At 36.0% G+C, this 20,394-nt stretch overlaps 1 protein-coding gene and 1 long non-coding RNA gene across 2 annotated transcripts; one reads left to right on the top strand and one right to left on the bottom strand.

Moving 5' to 3' along the window:
* Positions 1-817: 817 nt before the first annotated feature.
* On the top strand, positions 818-19,089 carry LOC123534076 (Na(+)/citrate cotransporter-like). Its single transcript, XM_045316133.2, has 14 exons — positions 818-1,114; positions 3,772-3,921; positions 4,804-4,919; positions 5,392-5,513; positions 8,256-8,390; positions 10,386-10,563; positions 10,968-11,099; positions 12,256-12,339; positions 12,738-12,848; positions 13,725-13,819; positions 14,327-14,436; positions 14,988-15,149; positions 15,776-15,913; positions 17,287-19,089. The coding sequence occupies exons 1-14, from the start codon at positions 1,001-1,003 to the stop codon at positions 17,413-17,415; spliced, it is 1,776 nt and encodes a 591-aa protein (XP_045172068.2). The 5' UTR covers positions 818-1,000; the 3' UTR covers positions 17,416-19,089.
* On the bottom strand, positions 3,901-19,889 carry LOC123534082 (uncharacterized). The gene is made up of 3 exons (XR_008366504.1): positions 19,398-19,889; positions 19,085-19,279; positions 3,901-4,047 (listed from the first exon to the last, which is right to left on the bottom strand). It is a non-coding gene; the product is annotated as an uncharacterized LOC123534082 (long non-coding RNA).
* Between the last annotated feature and the right edge of the window lie 505 nt (positions 19,890-20,394).

Below are 20,394 nucleotides of genomic sequence, written 5' to 3'. Positions count from 1 at the left end.
ACATAAATGTTCTGTTCGGTTCTGTTCTGCTCTATTCCACTCTGTTCTGTTATCTTATGACCAAGTTTAATGTGGAGGTCTTTATCCTACTTCCTCTTGTACCGATTATTGTGTGTTCCTCAAATTCTGTAACAGGTATTTTCCCCCCGAAAGTTTCTTCCTCATTTGCAATAACCAAGAACAAGCTATGCATCATTTTATATGTGCTAAGGGAAGTGAATAGGATATTTTTTTTTTACTTTTGAAGTAGAAATCTTAATTGCCAAAATTGCATTGCGCGAGAACTCCCAGTGTAAAATTGTCTTCATCATTTTTGTCATTATACCAAATTAAGATGCTTGTATACAATAAGAAGATGCGGAAGACGTTTCTGTTAGAATTAGTTAATTTTGTAGTTCAGAATACTCTTCGTTTCCGAAAATGTTCAAATTAATACTCGAACAAAAAAGGTTTTTTTTAAGATTCTGCAAATTCCTTCGGGATACTTTGGTACCTTAGCTCTTCTGGACTCGGGCATCAGGCAGTCCCTCGGAATTTTGCAGATGTAATTACACGAAAAAAAAACAACATGCGTTATCCCTCTAAAATGTAAAATATTTCATTCAAATTGATGTTCATGAAAAATTCAAAACGAATTAATATAATAATAAATTCCTATAAGCAGTCTCCAAACTCTTTAGAATGATGTATAATATTAATATGTTCACCAAGGTGTTAAAGAAATTGACAAAACGCTCTGGAACAGAACAATAATCTGTAACGTCATTTATGATATAGGGCATTCAGAAAGGTCACGCGAACTGGTACAGTCGATCGGTCATTCTCGCCTACAATCATCAGCTGATAAAACATAAATATTGTATCAATCAAGTCGACTGTGAGTAGTATGCTATTATAGCTGAACGCACAAAATTCTTGGAGTATAAAACATCAATTATATGCAAATTGCAAGGTATAATTTTATTTTGCAAGTACCTGTGCAAAATACAACGATTACACTATGACGCTGAACTTCCTGCACAACTTATGGACGTTAAAGCCGTTATTCGCGACAGTGTTTGCATTCATAATACCCATTAGTCTAGCTATACACTACTCCCCGGACTTTGAGAGCGTAAGTATGATTTCATTCCATTAATATTCATAAGAAAAATAGCTGCAACATGTTTGAATGTAGAAAATATGCTAAAACTAATTGACGGATAGCATTATGACCAATTTTTTCTCTGAGGCAATTTTTAAGTAATTTATGTTACATCTGCACAAGTGCGATGATAACAAAAGTTTAAGAAAACGCATCAAATAAGAATAAGAACTTTGCACGAATATATCTTTTGTGTGTGTGTGTGTTTTGGGTTTAACGTCTTTTTCAACAATTTTTCAGTCATATAAACGACGGAATATATCTTTTATACAGCAAATTTCGTTACAATAAGAAACTGATGTGCAAATTAATGACAAATTGAATAAATTAAATGTAAAGTGCTGAAGAAAACGGCCTCATTATCTACCACGTGATTATCTCAAAGACAGGTTGTATCTTCTACAAGTGCCACCGAAGTAATAATTTACAAATAAATTATTTAAAAAATACAGAAAAAGTTTAGCACACTGTCTCCTTAAAACCAATAATGTGCACGAATCTGTTATGTTAGCCAGGCGTATCGCCCGTGCCTCAAAAGACTGGGTATGAATAGCGAATTACGCTCAATCACGCATTTTACAAGTTAGTACTGGTAACGAACGACCCCTTAAGAACAGATATATACTGAAATCGGAAAATATTCAAGAAAGCTTTTGAGAAATAATTGAATAAAATTTCATTAATAATTTTCGCATATATTAAATAACTTTACGTAAATTGCTAAATTTTTAAATATTTCATCTCATAATACAATAAATTCTAATAAAATAGCTTTTTAAATTACCTCCCTTTTAAATTGCACCGATAAAGTAATGCAGTATCTATACGAATATTGTTTGCTAAATAACACGTATCAATGAGGTTTAAACATCTATTTTTTTTTCCATACAGATAGATAGATTTATTTCAACATAAAACTGTAAATTTACATTACAAGTATGATATTAATACATTGGTTTACATTTCGAATTAGTTTTTGTAGATATGTCGGGTTAAATTTTTTAAAGTGACCTTCAACTGAAATAGAATCTGAAGACGTAGCTACATTTTTAGACCTGTCTACCAGTTTAAAAGATGACACTCTCAAAAATAGAGGATAAAATTACGAACAAGATTATTGAAGAAAATCAGACTTCGATACTGCTTCAAGTAACTAAGTAACTTAACTTACAGTAAGTTTAATAGAAATTGTCCAGTATTACCTCCCTTTAATGAAATTTATTATGTTTATTTTAAGCAGTATTTATTTTAATCAAGTAAACATAAAAATAAACAGCATTGTAACAAATACAGATATGATAAGGAAAAAAGTTACAAGGTAACTTACCTGATTCCCTTTTCCTGAGCATTTTGTGTACATGCAATTAGATTTATATTGTTATGAAAGGTTGCAACAAGATATGCACTGTTGAATGATCAAAACAATGTAGAAAACTTTCTAATCTATACTATGCATTCAAAATTAATGTTTTGTATTACATATCTTATATTCTATACTCTTGTGATTTATGCAAGATTTGAGATGTGTATTTTTTATTTGTACTTTACCATGTATGATAACAAAGGACATTTTAAGATCAGTTTCAGTGTTTTAGAACACAAATGACAATTTAAACAACACCAATTATCAAATAAAACAAATATATAAAAAATTTAATCACAATAATGATATACAATTGTAAATATAAAGACTATGGTAAATTTGACTAAAAACATTATTCATACACTCTAAATCACGTTTGTTTGCACCGACACAGTTACAGGTCATTTGGCGACTTTCAAGATCCCAGAAGATCCCAGGTACCCCTCCATACATTATTTCATCACGAGCGGGCACCTGGATAGAATCATGCACCGACCTTTCGTTAGCCAGCCAGATGGCTTCCTCATAGGAAAAAAATCAACGCTCGGAGTGAGGCTCGAACCCACATCGGTGAGGGGCAAGTGGTTCGAAGTCAGCGACCACGGAGGCCCCCACTTTAAATAATAATTTATTAAAATAATGCGTAAATATAAATGTATATGAAGATAGGATATAGAAATGTACTGTAGCGTTTGACTTACGTATATGATGTTGCGCGCATCATTGAATAACTTGGGAAGGCCTATACGGTTTGGACCGAGGTCTATAGTTTTAACTATTTACCGGCAAGCCATTAATATTTGTTTCAACATCAAAAATAATTTTTAATATTTTTTCTCCGAGTGTTGACTGCAGCCCGCCAAAATTAAGTGTTGAAAATATAGACCGACAGATAACGAAAGCTATGGACTGGTCATATATAAGGAGTCATGTAATAATGTAAGTTAAATAGGGTTAAAAGTTTAACTGTGTTAGAAAGTTTATTAGGGAAAGGCGGTAGACTGCTTTACGTGTGCGTATATTTACGTCAACATTGTGTATGAGAGATGCAACATTTATTACGGTAGGCAAAACAAATACTCCAACATGTCTGAATGAGTAAGCCGGTGCTTTTCCAACCCCTCGGGGACAACGAGGGTAAAACAAAACTCGTAGGGCCAATGTTTCAATCCATCCGTCCCTTCCATGAAAACCCTGTCTTACACAGACAGACATGTAGGATCTTGGCAATCATATTGAGAAAAAAAAAATATTTCTTTTTCAGGAATCAAAATGTGCTTACGTCATTGTTGTAATGGCGCTGCTGTGGCTCACAGAGGCTATTCCAATCCCTGTCACTGCCCTCATGCCAGTCTTCCTCTTCCCGCTACTTGGGGTAGTTAAAGCCTCGGTTATCAGCGGGGTCTACGTCAAGGTAAACTATTGCTACTCTTCATGCTAAAAAGGACCCTTTGAGTATATTCCTTTCAAAATTTTGTTCTTTAAGCGCATATGTGTACATTTTCCGCCAAAGGAGCGCGCGTTTGATTGATGTCGTTTTCTTTAAAAAAATAAAATAAAAACCATTTCTCATTGTCACACAATGAAGCATATTTTAGAGGGCATGCCTACAGATTTCATCAAAATATCGCATCGAAACAAAAATAAATATATTTTAAAAAGATTATAGCCAGTGAAGCGGCATAACTAACCACGCTTTCTCTAAATAAATTTTTCAACAGCATTTCAATTATTGATTATATGCGAAGGGAGTTGGTTAACAATTATTCCTGGATTCATCACAACAACTGCTTTTCGTTTCTCACAATGATAATTATGTCTGGCATTGAATTTTCTCTCACATGATACGACAATATCTTTTCTCGCAGTGATGATTATTTCTGGCATTAATTGTTTCTCTAACAGAATACGACAATACCGTTTCTCGCAGTAATGATTATCTCTGGTATTGACTTTTTCTCTAACAGGATTCGACAATATCGTTTCTCGCAGTGGTGATTATCTCTGGCATTGATTGTTTCTCTAACAGGAGACGACAATATCGTTTCTCGCAGTGGTGATTATCTCTGGTATTGATTGTTTCTCTAACAGGACACGACAATATCGTTTCTCGCAGTGGTGATTATCTCTGGCATTGATCGTTTCTCAAACAGGATACGGCAATATCGTTTCTCGCAGTAATAATTATCTCTGGCATTTATTTTTTCTCTTTATAGGATACGACATTATCGATTCTCGCAGTAATGATTATTTCTGGTATTGATTGTTAGTCATGCACTGATATTTTCTCTTACAGGACGCGACAATGTTATTTCTCGGAGGACTTATTATCGCCGGGGCCCTCGAGGAGAGTGGCCTGCATATACGTATATCACTGTATGTTATGAAGATCGTTGGTGCGCAACCGATGTTGTACGTTACTGGTTTGTTATATGTTAAAATATTTATACTGACTGAAAAATGACTCTTTGCAGTATTTGGAAGCATTATACATTGTGTATATACTTTCTTCTCAGTTATCCTTGCATACTTTGTTTGTGAGTTAACTTTCAAAAACTCGAACGGAAATACATAAAAATATAATAAGAATATAGCGTTGGAACACGGACGCGGATCCTCACCCCTAATAGTTTGAATATTCAAGAGCAAGACTCTGAATGAGTTTTTGGACAGTCCTTTGCTATTACAAAATAACTCAAATGCTTGTGAAACCTTGTCTATGCATGGGCTCGATGAAATTAAAACAACTCGAAAGCTTGTAAATCTTTATAAGTGAGATAACGTGAACGTGAATAACCGTTCACGACCTACCCAATATGTTTACAATTCATTTTAGTGTACTAGTATATCAGTAAATAACGAAATAAACAAACGTCCTTTTTAGATTAATGGCGGGATTATTGGCAACCACGTGGTTCCTGTCCATGTGGATAAGTAACACAGCAGCGACGTCTATGATGATTCCAATTATAGAAGCTGTCATTAACAACATAGAGGAAGCCGAAGGTAAACACATAACTAGTGTATTAAAAGACTGAGACGACTAGGCATCTAACTGAACATGACCATGAAAGTTATGTAACGCCTGATGAATCTTTGGTCAATGTAAGTCGATTCTATGAACACGGTCTTACTATCTTATAAAGAAATAGTAGTGACGTGGAGGCAATGCATATATTGAAAAAAAAAATGCGCAAAATTTAAAACAAAACGTGTGGATCACTTTGAGGCCTACTTATTCAAATGATTCAATTAGTTACGCAATGGCATTCCGGCATGGGTCATGCGTTAGAAGCAGCATTGGGTAAACGTAGGCTGATGTAACAGTACCGCTATCTGTGAGACCACGTGCAAATTAACTAATTAAGCGCGTGTAATCTGTGGCCCAGTAATTTTTCAACATCATGTGTGCCTTAAGCATTTATTGAGAGCATTTTAGCTTGGATTAACTTCAAAATACCATCATAATAGTGATATTTTACTTCAAAGCTTTTTTTTATATAAAATGTTCTAATTAAGGCAACACGCTATCTGTTACCAAGTGAAATCCCTGGATAAATCAGTGTATACTCTTTATTTACATTCATAAAGTACCTGGTCCGTATCGATCAGTGTTTGAAGACTAAAATTCAGATTCAGTAACAATTCAAATTGCAATAAAAATAAATAAAAAACAAGAGCTGTCACTATTGGTGACAAATGCTCCCGAAGCATGCCCAAGAATGCTTCAGTTATCACACATCATTTCGTGACCTTGACCAAGAGACCCGGGTCATAAGCTTGACGCACCTTCTTAATATGGTCAACATTAGTGTCAAATTATTTTCAAATCCCTTGATAAATGGCAGAGTTATTGACCAGACAAGAAACTCCTTTGACTTCTAAGTGTGACCTTGACCTAGGGGTCTGGGTCTTGCGCCTGACATGTCGTCTCAATATAGTGAACATTTATGCCAAGTAAGTTTGAAATCCCTTCATTAATAGCAGAGTTATGGACCGGACAAAAACAGACAATGTTAACCTTTAACCGCTCAAGTGTGACCTTCACCTTAGAGATAGGGGACTGGATCTTGCGCATGACACGTCAACTCATCGTGGGGAACATTTATGCCAAGTAATTTTAAAATCCCTTCATCAATGGCAGAGTTATTGACCAGACACAAAACAGACCCTGTTAACCTTCAACTTCTAAGTGTGACCTTGACCTTGAAGCTAAGGGTCTGGGTCTTGCGCATGACACGTCGTCTCGTTATGGTAAACATTTACGCCAAGTTATTTCAAAATCTCTTCATGGATGGCGGAGTTATGGACCGGACACGAAACAGACCCTGTTAACATTTGACCTCTAAGTGTGAACTTGACTTTAGAGCTAGGGGTCTGGGTCTTGCACATGTCTCATTATGGTCCATTTATGGATGGCAGAGTTACAGCCCGGACAAGAATTTACACGGACGCACTCACTCACGCACGCACACACGGACGGACAGTGCGATTTTAATATGCCCACCTTCGGGGGCATAAAAAAGATAGTTTACAGCTGGCTGTAGTTGCAAAATGCATATCCGTACAATGTAAGACACAGAGAACTTAACATTTAGCATTTTAAAGTCTACCTATACGTTTCAAACTCTCTGTATTTCGGAAAAATGCACAAATGAGCCGTGCCATGGGAAAACCAACATAGTGGGTATGCGACCAGCACGGATCCAGACCAGCCTGCGCATCCGCGCAGTCTAGTCAGGATCCATGCTGTTCGCTAATAGTTTCTCCAATTCCAATAAGCTTTAAAAGCGAACAGCATGGAGCCTGACCAGACTGCGCGGATGCGCAGGCTGGTCTGGATCCATGCTGGTCGCATACCCACTATGTTGGTTTTCTCATGGCACGGCTAAAATGCATATATATATTAAATCAGATTACGTCTTCCGTAACAATTGCCTCTGTATGTTTCTTTCTGAGTTGCGTATATGCATATACAAATGGAACGTATTCAAGACCAAATTAACCATAAGACAAAGATATGTGTTTCTAATTAGCATGTCTAATTTTCTGAACATCATCCATAAAATAATAAATTGTATTAACCGGATTCTCATAAAACGGCTTTTTTTATTTTGTTATCAGTGTGATATATCTTCGTCATAACTTTTTAGTTTGGAATTAATAACAAATATGACAACAGATTAGAACCACCCGCCTTCCGAAATTGTACTAAACCCACTGCTAAAAACATGTCTGTAATTTACAATGCTAACAAGCAGCCATTCTTCTAACTAGGTTCTGAACGTATACTTCTGATATTTATTTCTCTTAAAATATGGTTAGATGTTATGTATACAAAATCACAATTAACGTGTCAGGCCATTTTAATCGTGACTTACTTCTCATCTGATGAAATATTTCATGTATAATAATTTATCTCTGTTTAAACTGAAAATAGGTCGCGACTTCATTACGTATGCGCCGTTACGCAAACTTATAGTCTTGTGTTCAGACCCTGTGTTTTGTTCACAGGAGATAACTCCTGAGGCTATTCAAATTTTGTATAATTATGTCCCTTTTCTTCTCAAACCACTGGATAATCAGAGCCAGAATACATTTGAGAAATGATTAAGAAAATTAAAAAGATTTTCAAGTCGGTAGCCAGACTAGAAAATTTAGCACGTCTCATACCGTTCACTCTATCGCTAGCCGCTATTCCGTTACTGTTTTACGGCATTAAGAAATCCAGTGTATTTTTGTTTGCAGAGGAGTATGAAGATGCCGAAGCACACAGACATGCAGACGATAGCAGTGTCTCTAAAGTTTCTAGCTTAGAAAGTAGTGATAACAGCGAAAAGCGTCTACTGAGAGAGGCATCTCATGAGAAATCCAGTGAGGAGGGTAAGGCGAAATTCAAACGTATACACATGTATTTGACTACAAAGGTTCCGGTAGGAGAACTTTCTAGACTAACTCCTAGACTATGATATATTATTGTTTAATTTTCAGTTTTGTGGATATAGCCAATCTATATCCTATGTCCAAGACAATATAACAATCAGCTCTCTGAGAAAATCTCTAAAATAGACTGGCATTTGTCACTATGTTGTAAAATAAAGGAAAAAAGTCTTTATTATCAGTCTAATGGCCAGTCTAGGTTATTTTGCGTAATTGATCTTCTGATTGGTCAAAAAAGACAGCGCGGGTATAATTATTTACTGTTATAAAATGAATAAAATGTCAGACAATTTACAAAACATGTTGAAAACCTTCTGGCTATAATATTTTGTTGTTGAAAAGATGGATATTAAAAAAAATTGTCGGTTTCTGAGAAATCCGCAGAAAAATTACACTGTCATTCAACTACCAGAAACCCATGAACTCGATATCAAAATTTAGATGACTTTAAAATTGTATGTAACTAAGTTTGGTCTGCAAATAAAAAACGCGTATTGCAAAAATGACTACTAAGTTCATGTTTACTTTAAAATAAAGGGATGTAACTAATACATACATGGACAACATATATTTATGATTTGAGTTACCTGTCATTAATAAGACGTATAGGGTAATTTGTGTACGGTCATGTATTGCAAGATGTGTGTGTGTGCGCGCGCGCGCTCGCGCGCACGTGTGGCGGGGTGGGGTTTAGATGCTACAAAACATCGTCAAGAAATACAACACAAAAAAAGTTGAAAGAGTCTTGCGTTAATGGAGGTGAGGATTGGAGGGGAAAGCGTGGTGGGGTAGGGGATAAATCTGCACAACTTCACTTGCTTAACAACTTCCCTTTAAAGTTTTTATGACTGCATGCCAAATACTTCAAACTTGGGATACGTGCGATAAAAAAAACTTTTAGGCCCCTAGTGCATATTTTGACTAAGTCCATAGCCATAACTAGTCCTGTGGAATGAGGTCAGTGAGGGAGTTTGATTTAACGGTGAATCGACACAAAAGGCCATATATCGCCGGGAAAAGTTGCATTGAAAACGTAAACTGTAAAGCATTCTAAAACATATATGTAAAAAATGTATATACACACAAAACCCCAGGTGCTCACATTCACATGATGATCAACAATCCCGTGACTTTGATAATTCAAGGTCATATACCTTTTGAGATATGCACGACACAAATTCAAACCGACGGACAGATGTACGGACGGACAGAGGGACAGTCAAGAGAATATCCATTCAAACAACAACAGCAACAACAACAACAAAAACAAACAAACAAAAAACGGAGGGGGCACAAAACAACTAATTTGCAGGCGGAAAGTGCAAAGTAATTATTATACATTCGCTCCACTCTCCGTCGGCATTTATCAAAATTGTATGTTTAAGATTTTTCTGTAACCGGTAATACAGTTTTTTCGAAATTTTCAAATTACCTATCCCCTCCACTCATGATTAATTGTACTGTAAATTTGAGTCTTTTATCTACAAATATTTCCCTACACAGTTTACAGGAACATGGTGTTTTGACGGGTTTCTATCTTCCTAACTTCCTTCATATCTAATACTGTACATCAAGAAAATGAAAAAGGGTGTTCAGGGCGGAATGCAATTTTTGGTTTATAAATAATTTTAAAGTTCTTTTTATGAGATCGCCATTCTGCCTGTTTGTTCCTCCTTTTAAACACTTTGTATAGCTACACATATGTTGGCCCGCAAACGTGTGAAGACCTATGGTATATAAAAGCATCGGCAAAGACAATTAGTACATGATTCCTTATTTAGATCGCAAGTCCATAGTTTGGGCTATTGACTCACCTGTAATTCAACACCAAGTTTTGCTGTGCTAAAGTCAGATCATAACCGATCCTACGAACCTCGGGCAATAGTTTTGATTATTGACGGCAACCCATACAATAAATGTATATGATTTCTCTTTAAGGCATATCAAACCATGCACATCATAATGCGGGCCAGGTAAGGACACATCCTCTGACTCCAGAACTTCGACGTCTCGCGAAAGCGTTTGCACTTAGTGTAGCATACGGTGCAAATATTGGGGGAACCGCTACACTAACTGGTTCCCCACCAAATTTAGTCTTCAAGCAACAGGCAGATAAGTATGTTATGATCATTATTCTAATACGTATTCAGCTGGTTTATTCCTGAATGTTTTGGCACTGTTTTGTCGCATATGTGTATACAATTCAAATGAATATCAAACTTGAAAAGAAATGCAACCTAAGGCGTCTGTCACCACATTACGCAATGTTTTTGAAGAAGAAAAGAGTTGTCAGTCGGTAGAAGATGAGACTTCTGTCAAAAAGATAATATTTCCAAATTACATTAGAATTTACTCACTAAAATAGCTAATCACTCAAGCCGCACTAGGCATATATTTGGTCTATGTAAGTCAGATGTCTAGATCACAGAAACCATAGTCACACTGTTCATGTGCATGTTCAGTTAAATGGAATTTTTGCTCCGTGTATAAAAAATAACACGAACACATGTTCCATTTCAGACTGTATGAATTTTATACAGGGTCAGAGTCGGACATATCGTTTGCAAAATGGATGGGGTTCGCCTTCCCTCTGTCTCTACTGACGGCTGTACTCGGATGGTTATGGTTGGTTCTCGTATTCATCCGCTGCGGGTAGGAATGTTTCTGTATTATGTTACCTTATTTAATTGTTGTGCGTTTTTCTTTGATAAGCAGGTTGATACCTTTTCTTTCCGGTTCATACGGAAAGCCACGAGCACGTCGAGCTCTAGTTACCGTACATTTGCCTAACGGAATACGTAATCACGCGGAAACTGCCGGATATCATTACCTTAAAATACTTTGGTCTTGAAGCGTGACTTTTTATTGTCTTGAGAGTGGCTGCAGTGTATGTCCACGAAATTCTGTGTTGTAATCTAGAATTATTTTTTCCTAGACATAAAATTTTAAGAATCGGAATAAGAATTCTAATCAAACAAGACTGTTTGTGCAGGCTATTAAACAGTCTGAGACCTAACAGTGCTAAAGAAACTAGCACAGAAGCCAACTGGTCAAGTCGCGTAACGGTGGACATATTACTGAATACAAATAAATGGTTCGCGAGTTCTAAATGAAGAAGAAAAATGGGAGATAAGGTTGCTCTTCTAGAAGTAAAATCCAATTTTAGTATGGGTAGTAATACAAGATTTTAATGTAATTTTGCAGAAACAAATTGTGTCTTGGAAGATATATATCCCCTCTTCATTTTATGTCAGTTTTAGGATGATTCTTTAAAGTGAGAGAAGTATTTGTACGCGTACAAATGTGGACTGGATAGGTCACGGAGCGACACTGACCTGACTACTTCCTTCGTTCGGTATTTTTGGCTCATATACTCAGTTCCAAAAGAAAGTGTGCACTTTTTAAGTTTAAATATTTCAAAAAATTCCCCGACGTTTTTGTTTCATTTTTCATACACTAACTCTCAGGTATAACTCCAAATCTAAAATGCACACCAATTTGTTTACGAACTGATTTAAATTTTGGTACCAAACATTATAAGTTTTCATGAAAAAAATCGAGAAAGAATAACAGAAAACTAAGCGCACACTTTCTTTTGGAACTGAGTGTAGTGTTGTGCAAAATAACACACCCATACTGTAGAAAATATTTCATGGTTTGAACTACATAATGTGTCCCTGAAAAGTCAAAGGACTGGTCATTAACTATTGCCTAGAAAAAACAACAACAACAAAAAACAAAACAAAAAAAAAACACCTCTTTAATTTGAAACTATGGTGTAAACCATTTTGATGTGTTTACTTCACAGGTGCTGCAAAAAAATTGATTCCGAACATAAACGGGCGATAAATGCGTCCATACAACACCATTTCAAAGAACTTGGGAAATTATCGTACGTATGCATTTAAAGCCTCATTTACTAAACACTTCAATCAAAATTCTAGAGCACAATCATAAAGTTTAAAATTTAAATTCGAAAAAAAGTAGTTTTTCTGCGAACAATATTCATATCAATGAATAACTTGGCATACTTTATCACTATGCATAACAGTCGGTCAAACAATTGGCTGCAATCTTGCAAGTTTAGAAATAAGTGATTTTTGAAGTATTTATCTGGACCAGGAAACATATCAATGGTGGCGATTGCAGCCCCTATTTCCTTATTCATTTTATTTATTCTTGTCCAAATTTCAGGAAGTGAAATAAGATTCTCAAGCAGCTTGAATGTTGTGTCATCAACATTAGATTACATGTGATTTTTTTTTGTATTTGTAAACTTCATTGTTTCAGATTTTGTGAAATCCAAGTGTTAGTCGTATTTATTTTCCTGGTGTTTTTATGGCTTTTTCGAGCACCACCAAACATCGATGGATGGGGTACAGCCGCAACTCTGAAAAAAGGGTATGTGTCTCCGGTTGTTAAAAGGCATCACTTGAGACTCTTACCAATTTTCTATGCCATAAATAATATATTTTTTTCTTTGCAGTCATACTATATATACCCTTGGCTTTTCTCAGCCTTTTTCCTGGCCATATATTTTAATGTTAGAAATGCATTTTTTACATTTCAAACAAACACGCAAATTACATCATCGCTATATGTGAAACACCACTAAATCAGGATGTTCTTTAATTTTTGCAGAATGCACTAAGGAAAAGTAAAATTAATGAAAAAGTTTTTTTTGTGTAAGAACATTACACTTCATTAGGTAAAATTGCCTCACAACTGAACTCATTTTTTTTTTGTTTCCAGTGTCATTCTTGGAACATAAAATTCTTTAGCTGCCATCATTATCTTGCATGCGATAGAAATAAATACTAAACGCAAGAGACTGAAAGAAAACACGATACACGCTACTAATGAGAATACTCTTTATATTTGGGCTACTGTGATCTTTGGGCTACTGTGATCTTTGGGTTACTGTGATCTGCATAGGCTTACTTTGTGGCCTCATTTCACGACTGAACTATATTAACTGAATTTCATTTCATCTCGGACCAAATTTTTGTTAATGGTGCGTGGCAAAATTTAGTTTTTCATTTGTTGCTTACAATATTTTGTTAAGGCGCGTTGACAGATCCGATATGTTGAGCATACCTGACCTACTAGATGACACCGTAAACTTCCAAATCTTTTATGTCCTTTTGGCTTGCGCGTCTTTACGACACAACGAAATATGCTATATAAACTTCGTGCACGCCAGCGCAACACAACATAATGTCCTTAAGCAGCCATCATAATTTTACGACCCGTTCATTATTACGCTTTTTTTTTCAGATATGTATCTGACTCCACACCATGTATATTACTTAGTGTTCTATTGTTTCTCTTGCCTGCCGAAGTTCCGAAGGTCTTCAAGCTTGCCAAAGGCGGTAAATAGCCTCTATAGTTCTCTGAAAAAGCTATATCAAAGAAGAAATGATATATGTGAAAATTGTCTTATCCCTTGAAGGAAGAAAATAATGGTAGCTTCAAAGCTTCTGTTTTGTTGAAGTTTAAAACACATTGACAGAGTTTTGGTCATTTGGCGATTTTCTGGCTTTGATATTGCAGAAAGGATCTAGGTGAACATCTGGACTGGAGAACACCTTTGTAAGAACCATCGACCGTATGCGACTCAGCTAAACATCTTCCTAATATGGAAAGCCTCGAATCCGTATTTGTAAGAAACAAATGTTTCATTTGATCAAAAGAGAATTTTCTCTTTTCTGGATGCTTCCCAATTCATTCCCTTTTTGTTCTTATCTCAATAACCGAAGTGAACGTTTTTTGTTTTTAAATAAAACATTTTCCGTTTATTATGCAGATTTGGGTTATTATGCCACACAAAAATCAAGACTGATCAGGCTTCATGGCAATTAGTGTCTTTTTAACTTCAGAAAAGCCGTCTTATAAACCAATATTACACTGGAAGTCAGTGACTGAAAAACTTCCCTGGGGTGTTATAGTGCTGCTCGGTGGAGGATTTGCTATAGCTCAAGCAAGTGAGGTAGCTGTTTGTTAAGAAAGTTAGTCTGCCTCGGACAAAATAAAATAATTTTGTACTAACCAATTTTAAACTGAAAAAATATAAATCATTATAAATTTTGTTTCATGCTATATAAGACCGATAACATGAAATCGTGAGTCACACAGTAAAATTTGACGTATACATAGTTGTTCTTTATATCTTTCATTATATGAGCCGTGCCATGAGAAAACCAACATAGTGCGTTTGCGACCAGCATGGATCAAGACCAGCCTGCGCTTCCGTGCAGTTTAGTCGGGATCCATAATGTTCGCTTTCAAAGCCTATTGCAATCAGAAAAACCGTTAGCAAATAGCATGGATCCTGACCAGACTGTGCGGATGCGTAGGCTTGTCTGGATCCATGCTGGTCGCAAAACCACTATGTTGGTTTTCTCATGGCGCGGCTCATACGGTATTCTGTTTTGTTTATGAAAAACCAGACCATGTGCTAAGTAATGGCATGTTTAAGTTACAAGCACGTTAATATCAAATCGGAATAGAACTGTTATGAAATGTTTCCTCTCGTTTTAGGATTCAGGCCTTTCACTCTGGGTTGGTAATGAACTGAAAGTTTTTGCCAATATGGACATGTGGGTGATGAACCTAGTAATATGTCTGATTGTAGCCGGGGTCACCAATGTGACCAGTAATACAGCAAGTGCAACCTTGCTGATGCCAATTCTTGCTCAGCTTGTAAGTACAGTTGAACCTCTATAAACGCGGTTGCACTGTATGACCTTATACAGAGATACATGTATTATATTTCCTTTGCGTATTTATTTCAACTTACCCGTAATTAGACAACTGTCATTTCAATTTGCAGTTATCATACATGTTATGACGTTCACGTATTTAGCATATCAAATGATGGCAACTGAAAATGTGATAACCCAACTGCATATTGACACTTTATCTACAAAGTAAACATAACGCAACAGTTTTAATAGTATACGGCGACAATCTGATTTGTTGATAAAATGTTTTGCCACAATCAGGTAGCACAAGTCCTGAACCATTTATCTTACCTCCAGAATAAATGTAATGAAACAGGGGAAAATACGAGTAACAGGGTAACTACAGCTCGTTTAAATGGGTCAACCGTGTTGTTGCACTTATAAAATAGACTGGCCCGGTTTATAGGTTGGTTAGGACTACGATATGTATTGTATTTTGCCATCAAAATATGTCTGTAAAATGCTTCTTCCCCTTCCGTTTGGATCCGTCCATGTTTACAAACACGTTTGTTTATTTTATGGACTGTAAGTACTGTTTATGTTATCGAAATTGATCTGTACTGTATATATTCATGTATCATCTAGGCTCTACAAACTGAAATTCATCCAATCTACCTCATGATGTCAGTGTCTGTTGCGTGCTCATTTGCTTTCATGCTTCCGGTTGCCACACCTCCAAACGCCATAGTGTTTTCAACGGGATATCTCACTATTCCTGACATGGTAAGTTATTAAACTTTGTTAGTAAGGAGCTCGTCAGAGCCTCTTGCTTTAGTTAGGCTAAGTTCGAAGACACTCGATGAAAGTCTTAAGATTTGAATCGCCAAAATGCCCATAAAACATTAGTTTTTGGCTAACAAAAATAAAGCAGCGGTAAGCACTTGTGATATCAGCTAGGTTTTTTAATGTTACAGTGCAGCAATATGTTTGATGTCGTATTCCGATGTTTTTTTTAAACTTACATGAACCTTGGTAGACATGCAAAAGGCCGTGCATACTTTGATTTCAATTAAAGATTCACTGTAAACGGTTAATTTATTATATGAATGTATTATCTTGTCTGATGTCTTGGCCATAAGTGTTTTCAGAGTAACTGCTACGTGAACAAGAGCTGTCTGATGACAGCGCGCTCGACTATTCGAAGAATTGATTGAAGAATGGGGTCAAAATATTTCCACGGATATTCAGACAAAAGAAATAAATAGATTAGACAAACAATGTTCCTGTATTACTTTGATTTCGATAAGTCTTGCACTAAATGGCAATATATGAGCCAATTTCAAAGTCCAAAAAGGGCCATAATTCAGTCAAAATAATTATGTACTCTTGCCTACAGATGGAAATCATAATGATAAACAAGTGTTCAAAGTTTAAAAGCCATATGTCAAATAGTTTTGACAAAACATAAACTTGTATGAAAACAGAACCAATTTCAAAGTCCAAAAAGGGCCATAATTCAGCCAAAATAGATGACAGAGTTATGTTCTCTTTCCTACAGATAGAGACTATTATACTAAACAAGTGATAAAAGTTTCAAAGCCATATGTCAAACACTTTACAAAAAATATGAACTGGTACGAAAAACTTAACCAAGATTTCTAAGTCAAAAGGGGCCATAATTCAGCCAAAATTCTTGATGGAGTTATGTACTCTTGCCTATAACTGGACATGGTGATGGTAAACAAGTGTTGAAAGTTTCAAAGCTTTATCTCAAAAGACTTTGTCAAAATATGAACTGGTATGAAAAACTTAACCATGATTTCTAAGTCAAAAGGGGCCATAATTCAGCCAAAATCCTTGATGGAGTTATGTGCTCTTGCCTATAACTGGCCATGATGATGGTTAACAAGTGTTGAAAGTTTCAAAGCTTTATCTAAAAAGACTTTGTCAAAATGTGGACTGGTACGAAAAACTTAACCCAAGGTGTGACGCCGACGCCGACGCCGTGGTGAGTAGGATAGCTCTACTTATTCTTCGAATAGTCGAGCTAAAAAATGATAGGAGATGTAATAAAATTATAAATGTTTATTTCTCAACTCTGCATGTATCTAAAATGTATTTCGACGCTATAGTATACTTTTAATTGTATTTTACAGGTTCTTGCGGGGCTTCCAATAAATATAGTAGCAGTATTTTGTCTTACTCTCGCCATCAACACATGGGGGATGTCAATGTTTGAGTTAGACGTTTTCCCAGAGGTGTTTAAGACGAACATTACTGTATAAGCATCTTGACATGACCAGGATATACCATTGATATCAGAAGCCGTGCTATAGTAATTGCGCAAGTTAATGGATCATCATTTTGAACATGAAAAAAACCTTCAGTTGTATTTATTATTGCACTATTTAGCATCATTGTGTACCATACGGCGAGTGTGTTTTATTGTATTAAAAGTTTATATAGTCGCAGTCGGTAACCCATACCGTGCTAAAACAGTATCAGTCCCTGGTTCATTAATGTGTCAGGTGTACAAAACCCAAATCTAGAAGTGCTATCAAAATGTTAGTTATCTTAGTAGGAGTAGCGGGGGATCTTACTCACGCTCCTGGTTTCGTATTCAGACAGTGTTACCATCTGACAACTCTTCTGCTCTTACTTGGAAGTTGACATATTAAGATAACTGACAGGAAATACTTCGTTTTGAAGAAATAAGCCTGAACTAAACAAGACTAGACTATTCGAAATCATTCCGCGTAAAACCTGCCAACATACAAAAACTTTAGCAAAATGTTCTAAGCTGAAAATGGGGAATAATTTTGCCAAAATGTAAGCCTGAGTTGCTGTGTTAGGTCTACCCATAATGCCATACCTACACGCGAAACTTTCTATGTGACGCAGGGTCATAATTTTGACGAAATTTATATTGCTTGCCTTGTGAGGTCATCTCATGATACCGAAGACATGTGTAAGTTGAAAGCATTTGACCTTGTTATTTTTTAGGAACCTGCTTACGTGCAACTTTAAACCCGAAGTTCTAAGTTAAATAAGTGGTATGATTTTGACAAAGTAAAAGCAATAAAGATCAAACTGACACCGAATCATGAACGGTAAAACCTGTGTAAAGTATAACTTAGCGTCCCCTAAAACGGGCAAAGTGGCACAATTTAGACAAATGGAAGGATATTACAGTGTTGACCAAGTTTCTTGAAGATCAAATAGTCCATTCAACGCTGTAATATAAAGCAGTTTCTAACTGATATTTGCCTCTGCTTTTTCTTCTTGTATTTATTCATGTCTGTTTTAAATTAAATCAGCCTTATGCTGGTTAACTACAGTTCCTTTGTTTACCAAAGATCTTTGCTTAATCCTATTTAGGCTGAATTTAAAGACCTGTTGAAATTATCGTATCTTGCCCTTGTTAAAATCAGTGAAGGTGTTTAGATAACAACTTCCAAAACGTACAAGAAGTGGTGAGCCATAATTTTATGAATAGATTGAACTTGTGAAATACTAAATATTCGTTTAAAATAAGCAGTACTTATTCAGAGTGCCTCTGATATTAAGTCATATTATAATTGTCTTAAGATATAAGTAGTTAAGTACGTATTTACCGCATTCACTGACTAGTGACATTTTTTTGTTTGTTTAACTCTTACTTTTTTTACATCGATCCCCATTATGATCAATCGTATCAAGATACTTTATCCGTTTTCAAAACCACCGAATAAATAAATAAGTATACAGTACTGATCGGCTCTTAATTCATGCAGGTCTGTAATGTTTACCAATGTTTATGCCAGTCAGATAACAATTTGAACAGGCCATCATATAATCATATGCGACTGGCTGATCCTGTTTTGCAATATGGTAGATGCCTGACCAGTATTCTGCGGCCGACTGTGGTGTCAAAACATCCTATACTTTCTTGTGAAATAATAATAAAATTCTTACCTGTAGCTGGGTGTTTTGTTTTGTGTTTGACTTTAGCGCCATATTACAGCAGTGACCAACAGTATTTCAGATATGTATATACGCTCATCAGATCTCCGCAAGTAACTGCCAGGTCCTCCGCATGAAGAAGAGGTGAATGAATCATCCAGTCATCCTCGCCCGCTACCACCTTTACCAGATAAGCGCTCCAAATACCTGCACATTTATATCTGATCAATGCGAGGAAAAAAAGACTTTAATTGTGTAAAAAGGTTTTAACAAGTTGTAAAAAAGAATGAATGAATGAATCATTTATTTAATGAAAAAGAATTACCTTTATGTCAATCTTAATTAATGAAGTGCAGTTTACAAATTCCAGATTCCTCCATATCCATGCTGGTTTTATCCACCGTCGAAATGTTATCCCCAGGGGACTCCACGATCATGGCCTGTGTAAATATCACCAAAGACATGAAAGTGTTCCTCTGGGGCCCGCCGGAACCCTCAACCACTCCCCTGCTTCGCTTTCTCCGGCGAGAAAGATGGCGCGACCGCTATGGGAGTTAGTATCGAGTCCAGCTAGCCTAGGACTTGAACTCAGACATTCAAATCCAAACAAAAGGTCCAGGTGGGCGTAATTCACTGCCCGAATGCAGGAAGGGTCCGCAGACCCTTAGGGTCTGACCCAAAGAAAAGGATCAGACCCCATCTTCGTTAATCCACGTCTTCATGCATGCGAGTTGGGTTGAACGAAGTAAGCGGTTGACATGGAAACACCCTGTCGTAAAACACCGTTCTGTACGACGTTTTACCTGTATGAAATGCTCCCTAATAATGAAATGTATGCGAAAAATAATCTCTATTTATACACGTATGCATTCATTGATTACACATAAGCTGGATTTCGGCTTTCATTAACAACGTAATACTGCTCTGATAAAACCGGGAAACATTGAAACCAATATCCGTTTAAGTTTGTCTATATTTAGGTATTAAGTCATAATACTATAGTCAGCATAAAACCTGTTAAATCTTGTTTAGCCCAGATACAAATGTTTATATAGCAAATAGAGTAACTGTTAAATCCAGCTTTTTCGTAACAAGATTTTTTATTGACTAATCTTTATATATAAGATAAAACCATTGATCTCTTACATCACTCTAAAATACTCCAGGATGGTAATAGATACTTTTTAAATTTTCTAATTGATTGTTAAAAGCCATTTCGGTGGGTAATTTTCAGCCACTTTTTTAAATCCGTGTATATGGATTTGTATAAAACTTTCAGGATTTCATAGTTAGCATAAAAAAGATGTCCGTGTTACATTTAA

The sequence above is a fragment of the Mercenaria mercenaria genome, chromosome 12 (genome assembly GCF_021730395.1).
Source record: "Mercenaria mercenaria strain notata chromosome 12, MADL_Memer_1, whole genome shotgun sequence".
Lineage (NCBI taxonomy): Eukaryota > Metazoa > Mollusca > Bivalvia > Venerida > Veneridae > Mercenaria > Mercenaria mercenaria.
This window is presented reverse-complemented; position numbering and strand designations above follow the sequence as displayed.